At 35.0% G+C, this 17,679-nt stretch overlaps 2 protein-coding genes across 2 annotated transcripts in view; both read left to right on the top strand.

Annotated features, from left to right (window-relative positions):
- LOC104809799 overlaps window positions 1–6,938 on the top strand; it is a 33,970-nt gene extending 27,032 nt beyond the window's left edge. Inside the window, exons 4-11 of the mRNA XM_010535877.1 lie at window positions 4,722–4,742; window positions 4,854–4,980; window positions 5,231–5,306; window positions 5,397–5,469; window positions 5,558–5,653; window positions 5,812–5,862; window positions 5,937–6,308; window positions 6,506–6,938. Of these exons, the coding sequence (XP_010534179.1) occupies window positions 4,722–4,742; window positions 4,854–4,980; window positions 5,231–5,306; window positions 5,397–5,469; window positions 5,558–5,653; window positions 5,812–5,862; window positions 5,937–6,308; window positions 6,506–6,835 (1,146 nt within the window). The 3' untranslated portion in view covers window positions 6,836–6,938. The remainder of the gene's footprint in view (window positions 1–4,721; window positions 4,743–4,853; window positions 4,981–5,230; window positions 5,307–5,396; window positions 5,470–5,557; window positions 5,654–5,811; window positions 5,863–5,936; window positions 6,309–6,505) is intronic.
- Window positions 6,939–12,128: 5,190 nt separating this feature from the next.
- Window positions 12,129–13,379, top strand: LOC104809790 (cytosolic sulfotransferase 12-like). The gene has a single exon (XM_010535866.1). It carries the CDS (start codon window positions 12,222–12,224, stop codon window positions 13,230–13,232), a length of 1,011 nt encoding a protein of 336 aa, XP_010534168.1. The 5' UTR covers window positions 12,129–12,221; the 3' UTR covers window positions 13,233–13,379.
- Window positions 13,380–17,679: the final 4,300 nt, after the last annotated feature.

Raw genomic sequence — 17,679 nt, 5'->3', positions numbered from 1 at the left:
TCCCTTCGTCGAAGCATGAGGGTCATGTTAGGGATATGGACATTAGATGTTTAGTAGTTCATGATTAGAGCAAGTGGGAGATTGTTGGTTTAGTGCTCTATGATGTACTGTTTGCGAGCTTTACTTGGATGCATTTGATGTATTGACACTTTCGGTCTATTTATGGATGGATGAGTGTTTTATTCATTACATATTGTGCATACTTATGTGTTATGAAATCCATGTATTGTTATGAAGAATACTAAACTCCCTAGTCATGTATCATTGTGGAAATAATGATATACTAAGACTAGTATGATGTGTGATTGATGATCATATAGATGATCATAGGTATTGGATACGATCACGATCATAGGTATTCGTTGGAGAACGGAATGCTGGATTGACCCGCATGAGATTGTCACATGGACTAGCGTCGTGACTTGAATCTCATATGACGGTTCCATGATTGGATCCTAAGACCTGAGATGTCTACGGAATCCAACATGAGGAGTTGCGTGCTTTGATTATGTTAAACGTCCTGCGTAACAGGAGGACTATAAAGGCGTGTATCAGGTACGAAACGAATCATGTGCTGGATTGTAGATAATCAAGACGGAATTTGCACCTCTCGTAAAAGAGAGAGATATCGATGGGCCCCTCGTGTGGGAGAGACTGTAGAAATGTGTGGTCGCACTATAGACGAACATCGTCTATTTCAGACAGTCGAACTCAGTGAACGAGAAAGCAGTCGAATCAGATAAGGTGGCTTGTCCATGCCTTATATTCGACATATGATATCGTGATACAAAAGGATCATCAACCGGAATCATCACTGGCGTTCGTAAGATCACGAACAAACTCTATTCGAGATAGGTAGTCATAGTGTCTTGCTAGAGACCGCCTATGACTTGTATATCCGGAATAGAGATTTCGGGTTATACTGCTATATCGGATGAGCCTACAGGGTCACATACACAGGAAAGGACAAATGCGCGAGAAGAGACGAGAAAATTTCGGTGGAGCGGAGGCCAGACCGACCGGTCTAGAAGGTCTAGACCGATCGGTCCAGCCAACCCAGACCGATCGGTCCAGACACGTGGACCGGTCGGTCCGGAGAAAACAGTCCGGAAATTGTTCCAGTCTGATCGGTCCGGACCTATAGACCGATCGGTCCAGACATTAAAAAGCTCCAGACCGATCGGTCCAGACGTCGGGATTTACTAAACTCGCTCTAATTAGGGTTTTAAAGGGAAGAAACTTATGGAAACGCAAACCAACTCTTTTGGCACGATTTTCAGACCCTAGGGAGAGAGGTTTGGAGAGTGAGAAAGCTAAGAGAAAGATCCCTGAAACCCTTGCGTAAAGAAGAAAGCGTTCTTCAGTCCTAGCAGACAAGTTCCAACCGTTGGAATCCTTTCCGCCGTGTGGATACGTGTAGAGGGCAATGTATTCTTCCTGCCTACAGTGATCAGACGCGTTCTTCAATTGATACAGGCCCCGTATTGATTGAGGTAAGCGTTCTAACTTTCTACAAGATCATGCATGGTAGGTTTTAGGGTTTCATCAAAATTTTTGTTTTTCATCCGCTGCGCAAACCTTAGAACTGATCTCTTAGGAATTAGATTCGCTCTTGAGATCACAGGAAAACCCAACAAGAAAAACTAGCACACTCTTACTGACCTTCTTATAAACACATGGTTTATCTTCGTTTTGAGAGAAGTTATGTCGATCTTGGTGTGATCTAATCTATCTTTAATTTATACCTAGACGCAAATATCGTAAATGTACGGATCATATATAACAACTAAAGTCGAACACAGAGAAAAAATAGACAATTGAATCAAAATCCTATCCGAAACTCGATCTAGATGAAAATAAGGATGATGTGAATGTAACAAACATGCAGAAATCAATAAGACAAAAGCAATCAATGAATAAACTATTAATAGTAAAATACTGTAGGCTTAGGGATTGTTTTACATGTAAGGATTTTCTCTGATGATGCAGATTTTGTGATTTATTAATCCAATTTGGAGGAATCAAATCTCTTTGATAGAGATAACCCTCTTGAGTTTAACTTCACTATCTAAAGTTTAGCCTTTTATCTCTCGATCTAATAGTCTTGAATGCATGAACGAATACATTTTTTCCCCGATTCTTCAACATTTTCGCCTTCATCTTTTTTGAAATGAAACAGATGCTTTCATTTTCTTTTGCTTCTACATCATTGGCACTCTAAATCGAGATTTCACATCAGGCTCGAGTATATCCTTTCATTTCACAGATTTTATATCTTCAAACAAATGAGCCATCAAACTATCAATCACCTTGTCAATCACTACATAGAATACAATTAAGATATTGTATGAAAATATGATTTCTTTAATTCTCACAAGAGATTATCAACGATCTCCAAACCTCGAAGCTCCTTTGTCAATCCTTGTTTGATGTCATACTTTTTTTTTCAGGATGAAACATATTTTACACATCTCCGAAGACATGTTTGGTTCATATTACCTTCCAATCTCACTTCATTATATATTCCGTCAGAACGAAGTTTAGGAATACAATCGAACGACAACATATGCAATATCAACCATAAAATATTAATAATGTATTTCATTCACAATAATTTACTTTTTATTAATTTAAATGATTTACCGTGAGCGGAATTATGAATCATGTTAAGTTTCATTGATTGAATGGCTTCTTGTGATTGTTCAAATAATTATCCATGAATATTTTTAAAGGTGAATGTTCTCTAAGTGAAATTTTCACAAACGTCCACATTATTAATGATTTTCAATAAAAACGGATTAACATATTCTGAATATTGGTGTCCTATGAGATGACTAACCAGCAACATATAAACCATCTTAAATTTGTCATCTTTTTTTTATCTACATACAATTTCCAAAATATGATGCACATATGCATATATTTTTCACATGCTATTTTTATCAAGGGGTATATGGTCTTTTTCCGTTGTAGGGTATATGGTCTTTTTCTAGTTTTTTTAAAAGTAAATAAGATATTTGCTAATTGTTTCTATTTTTTAAATGTACCATTGAAATACAAGCGTCAAGGCGTAGAGGTGATGTATTTGAGTAAATTATCTTTTAAAATCAACATTGAATGTAGATTTGTCAAATTAGGCAATACAACCCATTAAACCCAAACTCATAAGGTTGTGTTAAATTTGGGATTGGGTTAACCCAATCCACTAAAAACAAAACAAAAATTAAATATGTTTGGTTAACCCAACAAACCCAATTAAACTCAATCAACCCATTAATTAATTAAACCAATTATTTCATCATTTAATTTATTATCATTAGATATTAATGATACTATTATATATGACAAAATGTCAAGTTAATCTAACGAATATATTACTTTAACTTTTACCAGCACAATACATGTATCATATATAGAGAGACATAATCCAACTAGTATGTAAATATATATATCTACATATATATGTATTACTAATATCCTTTAATTAATAAACTCTTTTTTGTCTATATGTTGGTAATTGTAAATACGTATATAGTATTTATACGTCTTCCAAAAACATGAATTATTATTTAAATATATACTGAATAAGGATAATTTTATAAATGTTTTTCTACTTTGGCAATTGATTGTTGACACACACACACATATATATGTGTTTGTATTTAACGTGGTTTCCTTTCCAAAAATATATGTTATGCTATTTCGATCCAATGACAACAAGTGTTTGTATTGAACGTACTTTCCTTTCTAAAAATAAATGGAATATTTTAAACTTTAAAGTGGGTTAAATGGGTTAATGGGCAAACCTATAAAACCCATTAGCTTATTGGTTAAAATTTATTTAATCCAATAATTAAAAGAACGCAAATATTAAACCCAAAATCAATTTATTATTAGGTTGTAAGCCAATTAAACCGATCCATTTGACAACTCTAATGGAACGGAAATTAGGGGTGGTTACGGATCGGATATCCGGGATTTTTAAGATATCCATATCCGTATCTGATCCACACAAATATTCGATTTTATTATCCGTATCCGATGTGTAATTTTCGGATATCCGCAACTTCGAATATTCGTAAAAATCAAAGATATTTGCAGATATTCGTATACACCCTAAAATATTATAAAATTTTAAATTTAAATTAAATAAAATTTTTTAATGTAAATAAAATATATAATCTATTTAAGATAAATGATATTCATAAATTTAAAATTCATAATTTAAATATTTCAAATCAACTCAAATACAAATACAATTATAATTTATCACATATAAATATATTCAAAATTCAAAATTCAAAACATTAAATATAATAAATCTTAATATTCAAAAGATTAAAATTATAAACCTCAATATATATAAAAATTTTTTTGAATCATTTTTTCTTAAAAAACATGTAAATATTAAGCATTTTAAATTTTCATATCAAATTATTTTTATATTTAATAATATTATTACAAAATACAGATCAGATCAGATATGTCGGATAATTCAATTTTAATATCCGTATCCGATCTGTATCCGATAAATATCTCTAAATAAATATCCGTATCCGATCCGTAAATTCCGGATATCCGAATTTTCGGTTCGGATACGAATCGAATAACGGATCGGTTCGGATTTTTCCGGATATTTTGCCCAGCCATGACGTAAACAACGCAAGACCAAGACTTGACCCGGATCGAGTTCGGGTTCGGTCGAAACGGCGGGAGGAAAGAGACGAAAGGAATGCAAGGTCGTCGTGGCTTTTCTTCATAATCTCATAATGTTTGCGTAAATCTCTGTATAGGTGTGTCTATATTTCTGCAAATTAGGGCTATTGAATTATTGATGATGCGTTTTCGAGCAGGAGCTCGAGTTCATACACAAGAGTTGCAGTACGGTTGGGTACAGACCCAACGTCTTCTCCACCACTCTCTCTCATCTCATCGCCACCAATTCTGCTCATCTCATCGTCCCTTTCGTCTCCATCAGAGGTGCCCATTTCCTCTTCCTTGCTTGGGTTATTCACGAGATGAAGGTTGGATTCGGAAAGTGGGTTTTCCAATTACTTGATTCGTCTTTCTGTATCCAAGGTTTTTGGGTTGATAAGATCAGGGGAAAAGGCCATATTTTAATCGATTTACACAACACTTCTTGGGTATTTGTTCATGATCTCATACCAGTAATCAGCTTCCATGATGTGTTGATATTGGTGTCATGGTTGTTCAATCTTTTGAGAAACAGAGAGGTTAAAAGAAAAAGTTGAAGAGGCGTTCGGGTGTGAATTCGAGCTGTTCATCGAATTCACCGGCTTAGTCAGGTTTAGTAGTGTTGTTACTGGTTTCCTACAGAACATAGAAAAGGAGGTAAGAGTGACGTTGTGACAAAGATGTTCTTCTGTTTGGTTCAGCTGGTGCAGAGGAGCAAACATTGGATGGCACAGCGATGATAACAGACCCTATCTAAAACAAAGACACTTCACGGTTTGTATTAATCACCACCACCCCCATCATCATCATCATCATGCCATCCTTGTAGCATCGTGATAACTTTCAGGTTTTATGGTTGAAGGCAGTTTGTTACTTGAATAGTTACGGAAAAGATTTCAATGGCGGACTTTTCCATTTCCAGAGTGGAGAACCAGCAACCTTTGCTCCTTCTGCTGGTGTAGGTCCCTTTAGATAATTAGTATATCTATCTTGTTGTTCGATATGTTTGATGATTGTTAGATCTGAATGTGTTTACAGTGACTACAGTGAAATTCTGGTGACTAATCAGATTTCAAGACTCTTGACTGGATTTACTTTTTCCTTGTTTCCAAACAGGATGTAATCTTGTACACAGCTGATAGCCGGAATATCCATTCTGTTGATGAGGTACGAATAAGAGCCTTTCATTCTGTGCGTACGTGTTATGTTCTGTGTAAGTAGTAACAAACGGAAGATTGCAGGTATCAGATGGAGAAAGACTGACTCTTACACTTTGGTTCAGTCGTGATTCATCCCATGATGAGGATTCAAAGCTCGTTTCCCGTCTTTCCCGACACCCATCTCTTCCTCTCAGCGGATCACTTGAGTCTTGTCTCCCATTGCCTGCATCAAGCAACATGTATTGGTTTTCTCCCGATCAAGAAGCTGGTAGTCAGAGCATAGGTTTTAACATTTGCATGGCGAGGTTGCATGTCCTTGGTTTTGATTCAGATTTCTCCCAAGAACACGAGAATCTCGAGCACTTTTCAGAACAACTCATGGGACCTATACAACTAGCAAAAGGAGGAGAATTGTTTAACTGGAAATTCGCCAACATTTTGCATGCCCTTCAGGTATACACAGGCCCCTTGAATCGTACATGATGACTTGCACTCTTTTCTATCAGACCAGTACTCATTCTAAACTTAAGAAGACTGGTTCTTGGTCCTTCACCTGGTTATACCTATTTGTTTGTCTAGCTCGGGCTACTTGCCTGCCGTATCTACTCAAAAAGGTTTGCTAGTTTTCCTGTTTTCTTTGTGTCCAACAGGTAGTTCAGTTCTACCACTGGAAGGCTCATGAACTGGAGACATTGAATGCTGGAGAACACATTGTGAAAGAGATTAGCCCTCTGTCCAAACCTCAGTTGGAAAGAATCGGTGCCCTAAAGTCCGTTTTCCTGCACGACAAGCCGGAATTGGTAAGCAAGATTTTCGGGTGTTCGAGCTTTGAGAACGGGAAGAACTCGTTGGACTTGATGGGTCTGTCTGCTGTGATCGTGGCTTGGAATGAATATACCTGTAAGTTACTTGAGGAACTGAGATTGTTCTTGCCTCACTGGGAAACTTATCAAACGATATTCAAAGTCCAATCCTGTTAGAGTCTTAGATCTCGGACCTGAGATAGTTTTCTCTGTAATCTGTATCAGATTCATGGTTCGATTACTTTTAAATCATTACTAATTACCCATTTCCACTTGAGTACTCGTGGTTGGCTCTTCAAACATATCCTTCGATACTTAAATGCATCTCACTGATACTTTTCTATGCTTCAGAACCCACCATGTTTCTTCGTATCTCAAACCTTCATCATCAAATTACAAATGAGAAAAATTGTTTTCTAGTATAAAACCCAATAGGTTGTCGTAAATAGATGTGTTCATTGAGGGAGATACAAGCCATGAACAAGTTAGCTCGGATAGTCGGAAATGCTTGGCTGAACGTTGAAACATGCATGAAGAAAGTGGATTGTATGAATATCATGTTGGATTTCACTAGGGTTCTTAGCATGTGAGTTCATCAAATCGGACCAAGATCGGCTCATTCGGAACATATAGCTCATCCTCATGCTCGTTATCGGGATTTATCCTCGAACTCGTATCTCCGACACTAGTTTGCAATGCATCATGAGCGCATTTTATTTCTGAATAGATGTATTGCACACTTCTCATTGACTTCTTGAGTTTTTTAAACCCTATAAAGAATTTGTAAATAGATTGTGGAATCAAAATCAATCCACTGTGATCAACTTTGATCATATTAGATTCATAACAGACGAGTGAAAGTAGATTATCTTTCTTATCGAGCCAAACTTAGAATTTCTAGCAATAATTCTTCATGTGTCTCTTCTTCTTATATATATAAAAAAAATACTTTGGATGCATTTCTGATAATAATTCTTCATTTGTTCCTTGCCTTTTCTCTTGGCTTGATATTTGACCTTCTCTTGAGTTGTCAAATACACTTATCTCGATTCTATAGACGACCTTTCTTCCTTCTTAACACACATGGTCAATAGTTCATTGTTGACGATTTATCTTTATGTGTGTTATAACAGATCTTAAAAGGTCCATATTGTTGTGGAAGATGGTTTAGAATATGATGAACAAAGAAAGAGTCAAACATGGTAAAGTAGCCTAAAGTTTCTTTAGTCGAACCGCTATATCTTTTATTTGCTTGATATACTCACGTATTCCTTCAACACCGACAAGTTTTAAAATAGAAAACTTAGTAATTTAGGTGTCTTTTAATGCTTTATCTGAAGGCTCAAACTGATCGTCAATATACTTCATTAACTCATAGACATTTTCATATTATTCAAGTGAACTCCAAATGTTATTTGAGGTATTCATCTTTATTAACATAACATTAAGGCGATTAGATCGCTCCAACGTTTCATAAAATTCAATTTCGTTAGATAAACTCTCATCCGTAATAGGTGATGATTCATCTTTTTATATAGTATAATCAAATATACGTTTATTTCAAAAATCGAGGCAACTATTCAAAATATGATGTTTTATCTATATAAAGATATCAAAAATATAAAATCATATGACATAAAATTTATCGGTGGACTAACTTTCTAATGTAAATCAATTCATGTCGTACTTAATATGATCCTTAAAAAATAACGTATAATTTTATTATAATTAATAGGTGTTAGTAGCTACTCTCTAATCGGATCACCAAACATTTCATCTCCATGAGTAATCCGAATTATGCGCATAAATATAACTTAAACGCAACTATATGTCAAGTCAGCGTATTCTCCAGCAGGAACATAGGCTCACATGCTGGGCCTTGAATGGGTCACAATGATTTTGAGTCCGATTTTCGGCCCATCAGACATCCGGCCTCGAAATGTACCTACTTGGGCTTAAGGCCCGAATATCTTTAAAAAAACTCCTTTTTACAAAAAAAATATATATATATATGGGTCAAAAAAACCCAAAAAGTTAATTGGTCGAAGTCCAAAACACTTTTATTAAATTGTTGGACCAAATCCCAAATCCCAAATCTTTTAATTTAAAACAGGGAAACCATAAAATTCTCTCTTTCAAAGAGACCCACAAGCCTCCATTTTTTTTTTACAGATTGCTGTCCGGCTGTGTTTTAAAAATAGTTCTAAAAACAGAATTCTATCGAGATCGACTCAAGCAACAAAATTCGCATTTAAAATAAAGATACTATACAATATTATTAGGATTTTTTTTAAAAAAAACTTACAGATTTATTTATCCCTAAAAACCTTTTAATCGATAGTCATAATAATGAAAATATTTTTCAACAACACATAAAATCCAGAATGCAATAAAATTTTAGATCAATCAAATTGCATCAAAAATTCAGATTTTAATATTCTAATAACAGATTTGTGAAAAAAAATCTCATCAACCATAGGATATCAAAAATATTTTAGAGGCTCTGATATCAATATAGGAATAATTCTTAATCCTTAAAAACATTATCTATAAATTATATGTAAAACAAATATTATATAGTAGATATGGATGCGGAATAAAATGAACCGTAAATTTTTAAATACCTCTCGCATTGATCTCTGTTATTGTCACAGGAATTTATCAGAATTTTAGATCTCCCAAGTCTTAACAATTCTGAATCAATAGTGCACTTTTTTTAATGAACTTGCTTATAATAAAACAAATCTATGTATTTTTTATTTGGCATTATCACAACTTCATATCATCTTTTAGATATCGTTAATCACTTTAATCCAATAATATTGGGTCATCTGTTAGAAATTGCTTAAATTCCCCAAAATATTGGAAAGTCGTCACTTCCTTATAAATTAAAATTTAGTATATATAACAACTCCAATATATATATACATATATATATATATATCACTACCATAGTACATATTTTATGGTTTGGTCCGTTGGCTTGATTGTTATACCCAGCCATATAACGAGAGAACCAGGCAAAACTCACATCCTCGAAAAAGAAAAAGATTAAAAAAAAATAGGAAGGATCACACGAACGACTTAAGTTTTTTTTTTTTTTTATAACGGAGGATCCCTAGTTGCTATCCTTCGGGTGCACTGACTAGGTAAACCTCCGGTTCGTTATGTATATGGATCATATAAACCCAGAAATTACCTCCCTCCCCACCAGTTAGGAATCGAACACTCAACTTCAAGGTGGAGTTACCTCCTACCCCAAACTTGACCACTCGCCCGCGATCTGTTGGGTGACTTAAGTTACATCTGTGAGCATTAATTGAGACTAAGGCCGTGGATGATGTATCACGTGATGTATCATGTATGTACGTACCAACTTATGCATACATATATGCATACATACATACATATATATATATATATACATACATATCTACATCCATGTGTAAGGTAATGATGTAAATGTAAAGGCAACGAGTAGGGTTTGATTGCGGTGTGTGGGGAAGGGGGAGGTAAAAAGGGGCTTACACCGTCCATGTGGGCAAAGATTTTATATGCTTTCGATGAAGATTAGGAGATAGAGACAAAGCCAGTTATTATTTATTTATTTTTTATGTAAATCTTCTGTAATGATATCTTTATGCGGTTGTCAAGAACCTTTCACCTCTCCATCATTACTCGTTGAAAGCGAATAAAAAGCTTAAAGGAACCAAAGTCCCATGTTGTCATCACTTCCTTAGTTTCTTTTCTATTTTTTTCAACCCGTTCAGTACATCTCCTTTTCGATTTCTATGTATACTATTCTTCTCGATCTTTACATTTTATGTGGTTTAGAATCAAACATCTCTTAAATATGAGAATAAGAGATATACAGGAAATTTTATCTAAAATTGTAATTCATAGTATAATACATTTACCGACAGGATAAAAGGTACCATTCACAGCCTAAGCAACATATTTCTACATTTTTTATTACCTGTGTTAATTCGCACGTCGAGGAGGGAAAATATGTACACAAGCATGCAAGCAAGTATATAAGTCTACCTATACATGTATGTACGAAGTATATATGTACGCATTTATTATATACATACACGCAGTGTTTCTTCGTATGGGTTACAAAATATTGTATTTTTTGTTTTCTTTTTTTGGTGTGTTAAAAGTTTCAGTGAATCTATAAAGATGCCAACTTTAATTCACAATAACTTTCAGACAGGAAAAAGAGAGCGAAGGAAGGAGACAAATGCCGCGGGTTTCAGTGCACAATTACGAAAACGGCAATTACTCTCTCAAATTATGGCATGCTCTTTATGTTATGCCTTAAATATTATTATAGCCTCACCACCAACTACGCTGTTTTCATATTAAAAATAAATTTTCAAAAAAGCACATTCTCCTTGTGTATATATATAATTGAATCATATAAATGTCTCATTTATGCAATATGATCATGATCTAAACATCACTAAACCATTATAAAATATTTATCACTACGTCTAAATTGGGTATCGTGATTCGACGATAGATCGATCACGGACTCTGAACAAATTAATTAGAGAGCACGATCGACCGATCGTCAAACACAATAGATCGATCATTGAAAAGAAAACATGTTTTTCTTTTTTTGGCGCCACTCACAAAAAAGAGAAAGGGACAACTACCATTTGAGCCACCATAAGATAGTCACGACCAAGAGGTTGGAGGGGAGCTTTGCAACACTTGAGAGAGGTTTTGAGAGTAAATCCAACGCATTTCAAAGGAGATTCAAGAGTAGAAGAGGAGAAAGAGGAAGACCATGTTGCAAAACTCTAAGTAGTCTTTATAACTCTATCTCTTAATCTTTTTCTCTTGTATACTCTCTTATGTTGTCTTCCATATAGGTTGAGGGTACATCGACTAGTTGATAAATCGTTTTGGAATCTAAATCAGAAGGGGTCGGGATCATGGTATTAGAGGAAGATTCTCAAGCTAAGGCAGTTTGCACGAAATTTTCTTTGTTGTAGGGTGGGAAATGGCAATTCATGCAAATTCATGCAGATTACGTTTGGAAAGCTTTAATTGAATAGATGATCTTCGTATTGATAAATAGTTGTATTGTCTAGGAATTGTGATAGGTTTTTTAAGTTTTTAAAGATTTTAACCTATTAGGAATTGAGAGATCGGTAAGCTATAAGTTTCTAGGAAATGAGGTTGGGTATCGAGAGAGTCAACGATACAAAACAACATTGAATTTCCCAAACCGAATTTGTGAGATGCAAAGTAATCCTTAAAAAACGGTCCTTGTACAATCGATAGTTTCCGTCACCTATGATGACTACGTTTGACCCTTCCTCCTCGTCGTTTAGTCAGATACGTGATCCCTTTTCCTACTTACTACTTGGTCGTCAAGGAACTACTTTTTTTATTTGAAGTTTCTCAGCAAGTGGCCCAAAATCCTGCTTGGGGAGCAAGGTTCTCATCCAACAACACACACACACACATATATATATATATAGCTTGAGATCTTCAGGTATTGGAGATCAAGAATCTCAGCTCAATACAAGACACCGTAACGTTAGTGGTGATGACGAACTCGAATGCTTCACTTCCGGTTTACTTGGGTGACGAAGGGATGACCGAAGAAATCAAAGACATGATGACTTCACTTCCAAGACAGAAAGGTTGGATGGTGAACCATACGTATCAGTTCCAAGGATTTTGGCTACCACCAAGCCTCTTACAAGGAACTATAAACTGCCAAAAACACTTCCAAGCCCAAGATTCCGACGTAATCCTCGTCACAAACCCTAAATCAGGTACGACTTGGTTGAAAGCCCTCATTTTCGCTCTGATCAACCGAAACAAGTTCCATGATTGTCAACATCAGCATCCTCTCCTCACTCACAACCCTCATTCCCTCGTGTCATTTTTGGAGGGCGTTTACTATAATTACCCCCATGGTTTACCTGATGACGTTGTGTCCTCCTCCTCCTCCTGTACGAGATTCTTTAACACTCATATGGCCCACGTTTCGCTGCCCGACTCCATCAAGGGCTCGTCCTGTAAGATCGTGTATTGTTGCAGGAACCCTAAGGACATGTTTGTTTCCCTTTGGCATTTCGGACACAAGCTGGCTTCCCAAGAGACCTTGGTCTGCCCCATAGAAGAGGCTGTCAAGTTGTTCTGTGAAGGGTCTTTTATCGGCGGACCCTTCTGGGATCATGTCCTGGGATACTGGGAAGCAAGTCAGAAGAACCCGGACAAGGTCTTTTTCGTTACGTACGAAGAAATGAAAGAGCGTCCAAGAACTCACCTGAAGAGAATGGCCGACTTCTTGGGATGCTCTTTCACTAAAGAAGAAGAGGAGGAGAAAGGAATGGTCGATGAAATCATAAGGCTTTGCAGCTTCGAGAGTCTCAGTAACTTGGAAGTTAACCGAAAGGGGAAGTTGCCGAATGGAATTGAAACGAACGCTTTCTTTAGGAAAGGACAAATCGAAGGATGGAGGGACACTTTGACGGATTCTTTGGCAGAGGAAATAGACAGAACCTCTGAACAGAAGTTACACGGTTCAGGCTTCAAGTTTCAGTGCTAAATCTGAAGTAATCAGACATATATGCATGTAATGTGTTCTCGCAAAGGTTTCTTTCTTGTGTGTTGGTTAGGCGTGGCCAATTCGGGTTTCGGTTCGGGTTCGGTTCGGTTATATTCGAGTTCGGTTATTTCGGTTATAGAAAAACTATAACCATTCGGTTTTTATATAAATTTCGGTTCGATTCGGTTCGGTTATTTTTCGGTTCGGGTTCGGTTCGGTTTTGGTAAAAAGTTCAATTTTCCAAAGAAAATTGTCGGTTATTCTCTCGGTTTTTTCGGTTATTTTTTATTCGGTTCGGTTCAATTTCGGTTTCGGTTTTTCGGGTTTAAGGAAATCATAACCGTTCGGTTTTGATGTCAGGTTCAGTTCATATACGGTTATGTCTTATTCGATTCGGTTTGACTCGGTTATTCCGTTAATAACCGAAATAGTCACCCACTACAAAAAAAATGGTCATTTCCAACGGGCAAATCCGTTGGAAATGACCAAATTTCCGTTGGAAATTAACGTTTCCAACGGATAAATCCGTTAGAATTTCGTCGTTAGAAACCGGTGTCCGTTGGAAAACCGTTGGAATTTTCAACGGAATTTCAACGAATTTTTCCGTTGGAATTTTCCAACGGATTTCCAACCGCAATCCGTTGGAATTTTCCAACGGATTTCCAACGGATTTATCGGTTGAAATTTTCCAACCGAATTTCCAACCGATATCCGTTGGAATTTTCCAACGGAATTTCCAACCGCAATCCGTTGGAACATTCCAACAAAAAATTCAAAATATATTCTCGATCCCGACCCCGGCCCCGACATCTATCCCGATACCGATCCCGATCCCGATCCCCCGGCCCAACTCCGACCCCGACATCTATCCCGATCCCGATCCCGCAACTCACTTCCCAGTAGGTCACCCATCCTTCCACTGCTCCAGCTCAATCCTCCTTAACCCTGGAGTTCCAATTGACAATCATCCAACTGCTCCAAGTTAAACTTCTGATATTACATAACATTAATATATATACATATATAAATGTTTATACATATAAATATTTATATACATACATATATACATACATATACATATATATAAATATTTATATATATACATACATATATATACATATATATAAATATATGTATATATATATATAAATATTAACGTATGTATACATTCGAATTCATATATATATATATAAATATTTATATATATACAAACATATATATATACGTAAATATTTATATATATACACAAATATATATGAATTCGAATGTGTATATACGTAAATATTTATATATACACATATATATATATATATACATATACATATATATATATACATATACATCGTTGGAATTTTTTTTTTAAATTTCCAAAAAAATTTCCAACCGACATCCGTTGGAATTCCGTTGGAATTTTTTTTTTAAAATTTCCAAAAAAATTTCCAACCGACATCCGTTGGAATTCCGTTGGAATTTTTTTTTTAAATCTCCAAAAAAATTTCCAACCGACATCCGTTGAAATTCCGTTGGAATTTTTTTTTAAAATTTTCAAAAAAAATTTCAACTGACATCCGTTAGAATTCCGTTGGAATTTTTTTTTTAAATTTCCAAAAAAAATTCCAACGGATATCCGTTGGAAATACCGTTGGAAAATTTCAACCCTAATTTTTTCAATTGAATACGTTGAAAATTCCGTTAAAAATTTCCAACGGGCGATTCCAACGGATATCCGTTGGAAATTTTCAACGGATTTTTAACGGAAATCACCGTTGAAATGCCGTTGAAAACCGTTGAAAATCCGTTGAAAAATTTCCAACGGATAAATCCGTTGGAAAATTCGTTGGAATTTGCTGATTTTTTTGTAGTGATCCCTCCATTTGTATATATCCATCATTTATACTCTTGTTATAGTAGTTAATATCATCCATCACCTCCACAATCGCCATCAAACGAGTTCCAAATAGTGTGTTTGTTTCTGTCCCTAGAGTTCAACCCTAGATACTACAAACGATTCGTATAATTGCGGTAGTTACGTCTAGAAAAATTAAAACGAGATTAGATCACACCCTAGATCAACATCATATTCTATGATGAAGGTCGAGTTTATATTTTTATCGGCCGTCGACAAAGAAATGAATTAACTAAGAGATATCTTATTAGATATAAAATTTGTGTCCACAACAATTGATAGTTATTTTCGTTTATTATGATAATGAATCGACCATGTATCGTGCGTACAATAAAATAAATAATGAAAAGTTTAGATACATCGTTTAGACATATGAGTATGTAAGACAATTGATTAGGGACGTAGTAATGAACGGTATATATGTCAAGTCAAGTTACAATCTAATATATCATTTACTAAAAAGAAAATGTTGTAAATAATAAGAACTAAAACGCAAAAGGAGATATGAGATGGGAGAATATTTCTTTTATTGTTCTTTCGTTTTAGTATGTTTTGAAAATAGTTTACACATGCTATTTATAGGCTTACAAAGATGTGAAACAACATGTTATGAATTAAATAATAAAAAATATTACAAGAAGAGTAAATATAGATATTCATTATTTTGTAAGTTTCTTAACACTCCCCCTTGAATATCTATTGACCAAAAGATATGTTTGGATACCGTCTCGTTAAAAACCTTACCAAGAAAACCCAGTGGGACAAAACTTGATGAAGGAAAAAAGAGTGCAGTACATATCTTTTTCTCCCCCTGGAAATAACATCATTTTATATCTCTCAAATGCCGCATCTCAATCATATGTACCATCTTTTCAAATGTCGATCTGGATAGAGACTTAGTGAACAAATCTGCTGGATTCTCACTTGAATTAATTTGATGAATACTTATTTCAGTCTTTTCTTGAAGATCATGAGTGAAGAAGAACTTTGGCGAGATATGTTTCGTTTTGTCACCTTTGATGTAGCCATTCTTTAACTGTGCTATACATGCAGTATTATCTTCAAATAAGATTGTAGAAATATCTTATTGGTTGAAAGTCCACATGATCCCCGAATATGGTGAGATAACGATCTTAACCAAACACATTCTTGGCTTGCCTCATAAATCGCCAATATTTCTGCGTGATTAGTTGAAGTTGCAACCAAAGTTTGCTTTGTAGAACGCCATGAAATTGCAGTTCCACCATAAGTGAATATATATCCTGATTGAGATCGGGCTTTATGCGGATCTGATAGATATCCTGCATCTACATAACCAATTAAATCTGATTTGGTCATGTTGGAGTAATATAAATCCATATCCATGGTCCCTCGAAGATATCTAAATACATATTTCACGCCATTCTAATGTCTTCGAGTTGGTGAAGAACTATATCTTGCTAACAAACTTACGGCAAAAGATATATCAGGATGTGCATTATTAGCAAAATACATTAATGCTCCAATAGCACTAAGATATGGCACTTCGGGCCCAAATAGTTCTTCATTTTCATCACGAGGTCCAAACACATCTTTATTAACATCTGATGACCTTACTACCATGGGAGTACTTAATGGATGAGTTTTATCCATATAAAATCTTTTAAGTACTTTTTCCAAATAAATAGATTGATGTAAGAAAACTCAATCTTTTAGATGTTCAATTTGAAGATTTAAACAATATTTTGTTTTTCCAAGAGGTCTTTCATTTCAAACTCCTTTTTTAAACATTGCACAACTTGTAATAACTCTTTAGAAGAACCGATGATATTTAAATCATCTACATAAACAGAAATTATGACGAATTTAGATTTTATGGTTTTTATGAACATGCATGGACATATAGGATCATTATTATAACCTTCTTTGGTTAAAAATTCACTCAAACGATTATACCACATTCCTCCTTATTGTTTCAATCCATACAACGCTTTGTTTAACTTTACTAAATAAATTTCCCGGTAATTATCAATATGTGCTTCAGACACTTTAAATCCTTCAGGGATTTTCATATAAATATTATGATTTAATGATCCATACAAATATGTTGTGATTAAGGCGCATTTCAAGTCTTTCATGTACTGCCACACATATTAAATATCGAAATGTTATTGCATCCACCACAGGAGAATATGTCTCTTCATAATCAATACAAGGCATTTGGGTAAAACCTTGTGCAACAAGTCGTGCTTTATATCTGATAATTTTATTTTGTTCATTTCTTTTCCTTATAAATATCCACTTATAACCTAGAGGTTTAATGCCTTTCGGTGTTTGGACTATAGGTCCAACGACATCTCGTTTTTTAAATGACTCTAATTCAGACTTGATTGTCTCTTTCTATTTTGGCCAATCCTTTCTATTTCTACACTCTTCTATAGAGGTAGGTTCATGATCCTCATTTTCGTTTATGATATCGCGCGCTATATTATATACGAAAATATTGTCGACAATTATATTATTTCGGTCCCATCTCGCCCCGTATTGACATAGTTAATCGAG

The sequence above is a fragment of the Tarenaya hassleriana genome, unplaced genomic scaffold, assembly GCF_000463585.1.
Source record: "Tarenaya hassleriana unplaced genomic scaffold, ASM46358v1 Cleome166, whole genome shotgun sequence".
NCBI lineage: Eukaryota > Viridiplantae > Streptophyta > Magnoliopsida > Brassicales > Cleomaceae > Tarenaya > Tarenaya hassleriana.
This window is presented reverse-complemented; position numbering and strand designations above follow the sequence as displayed.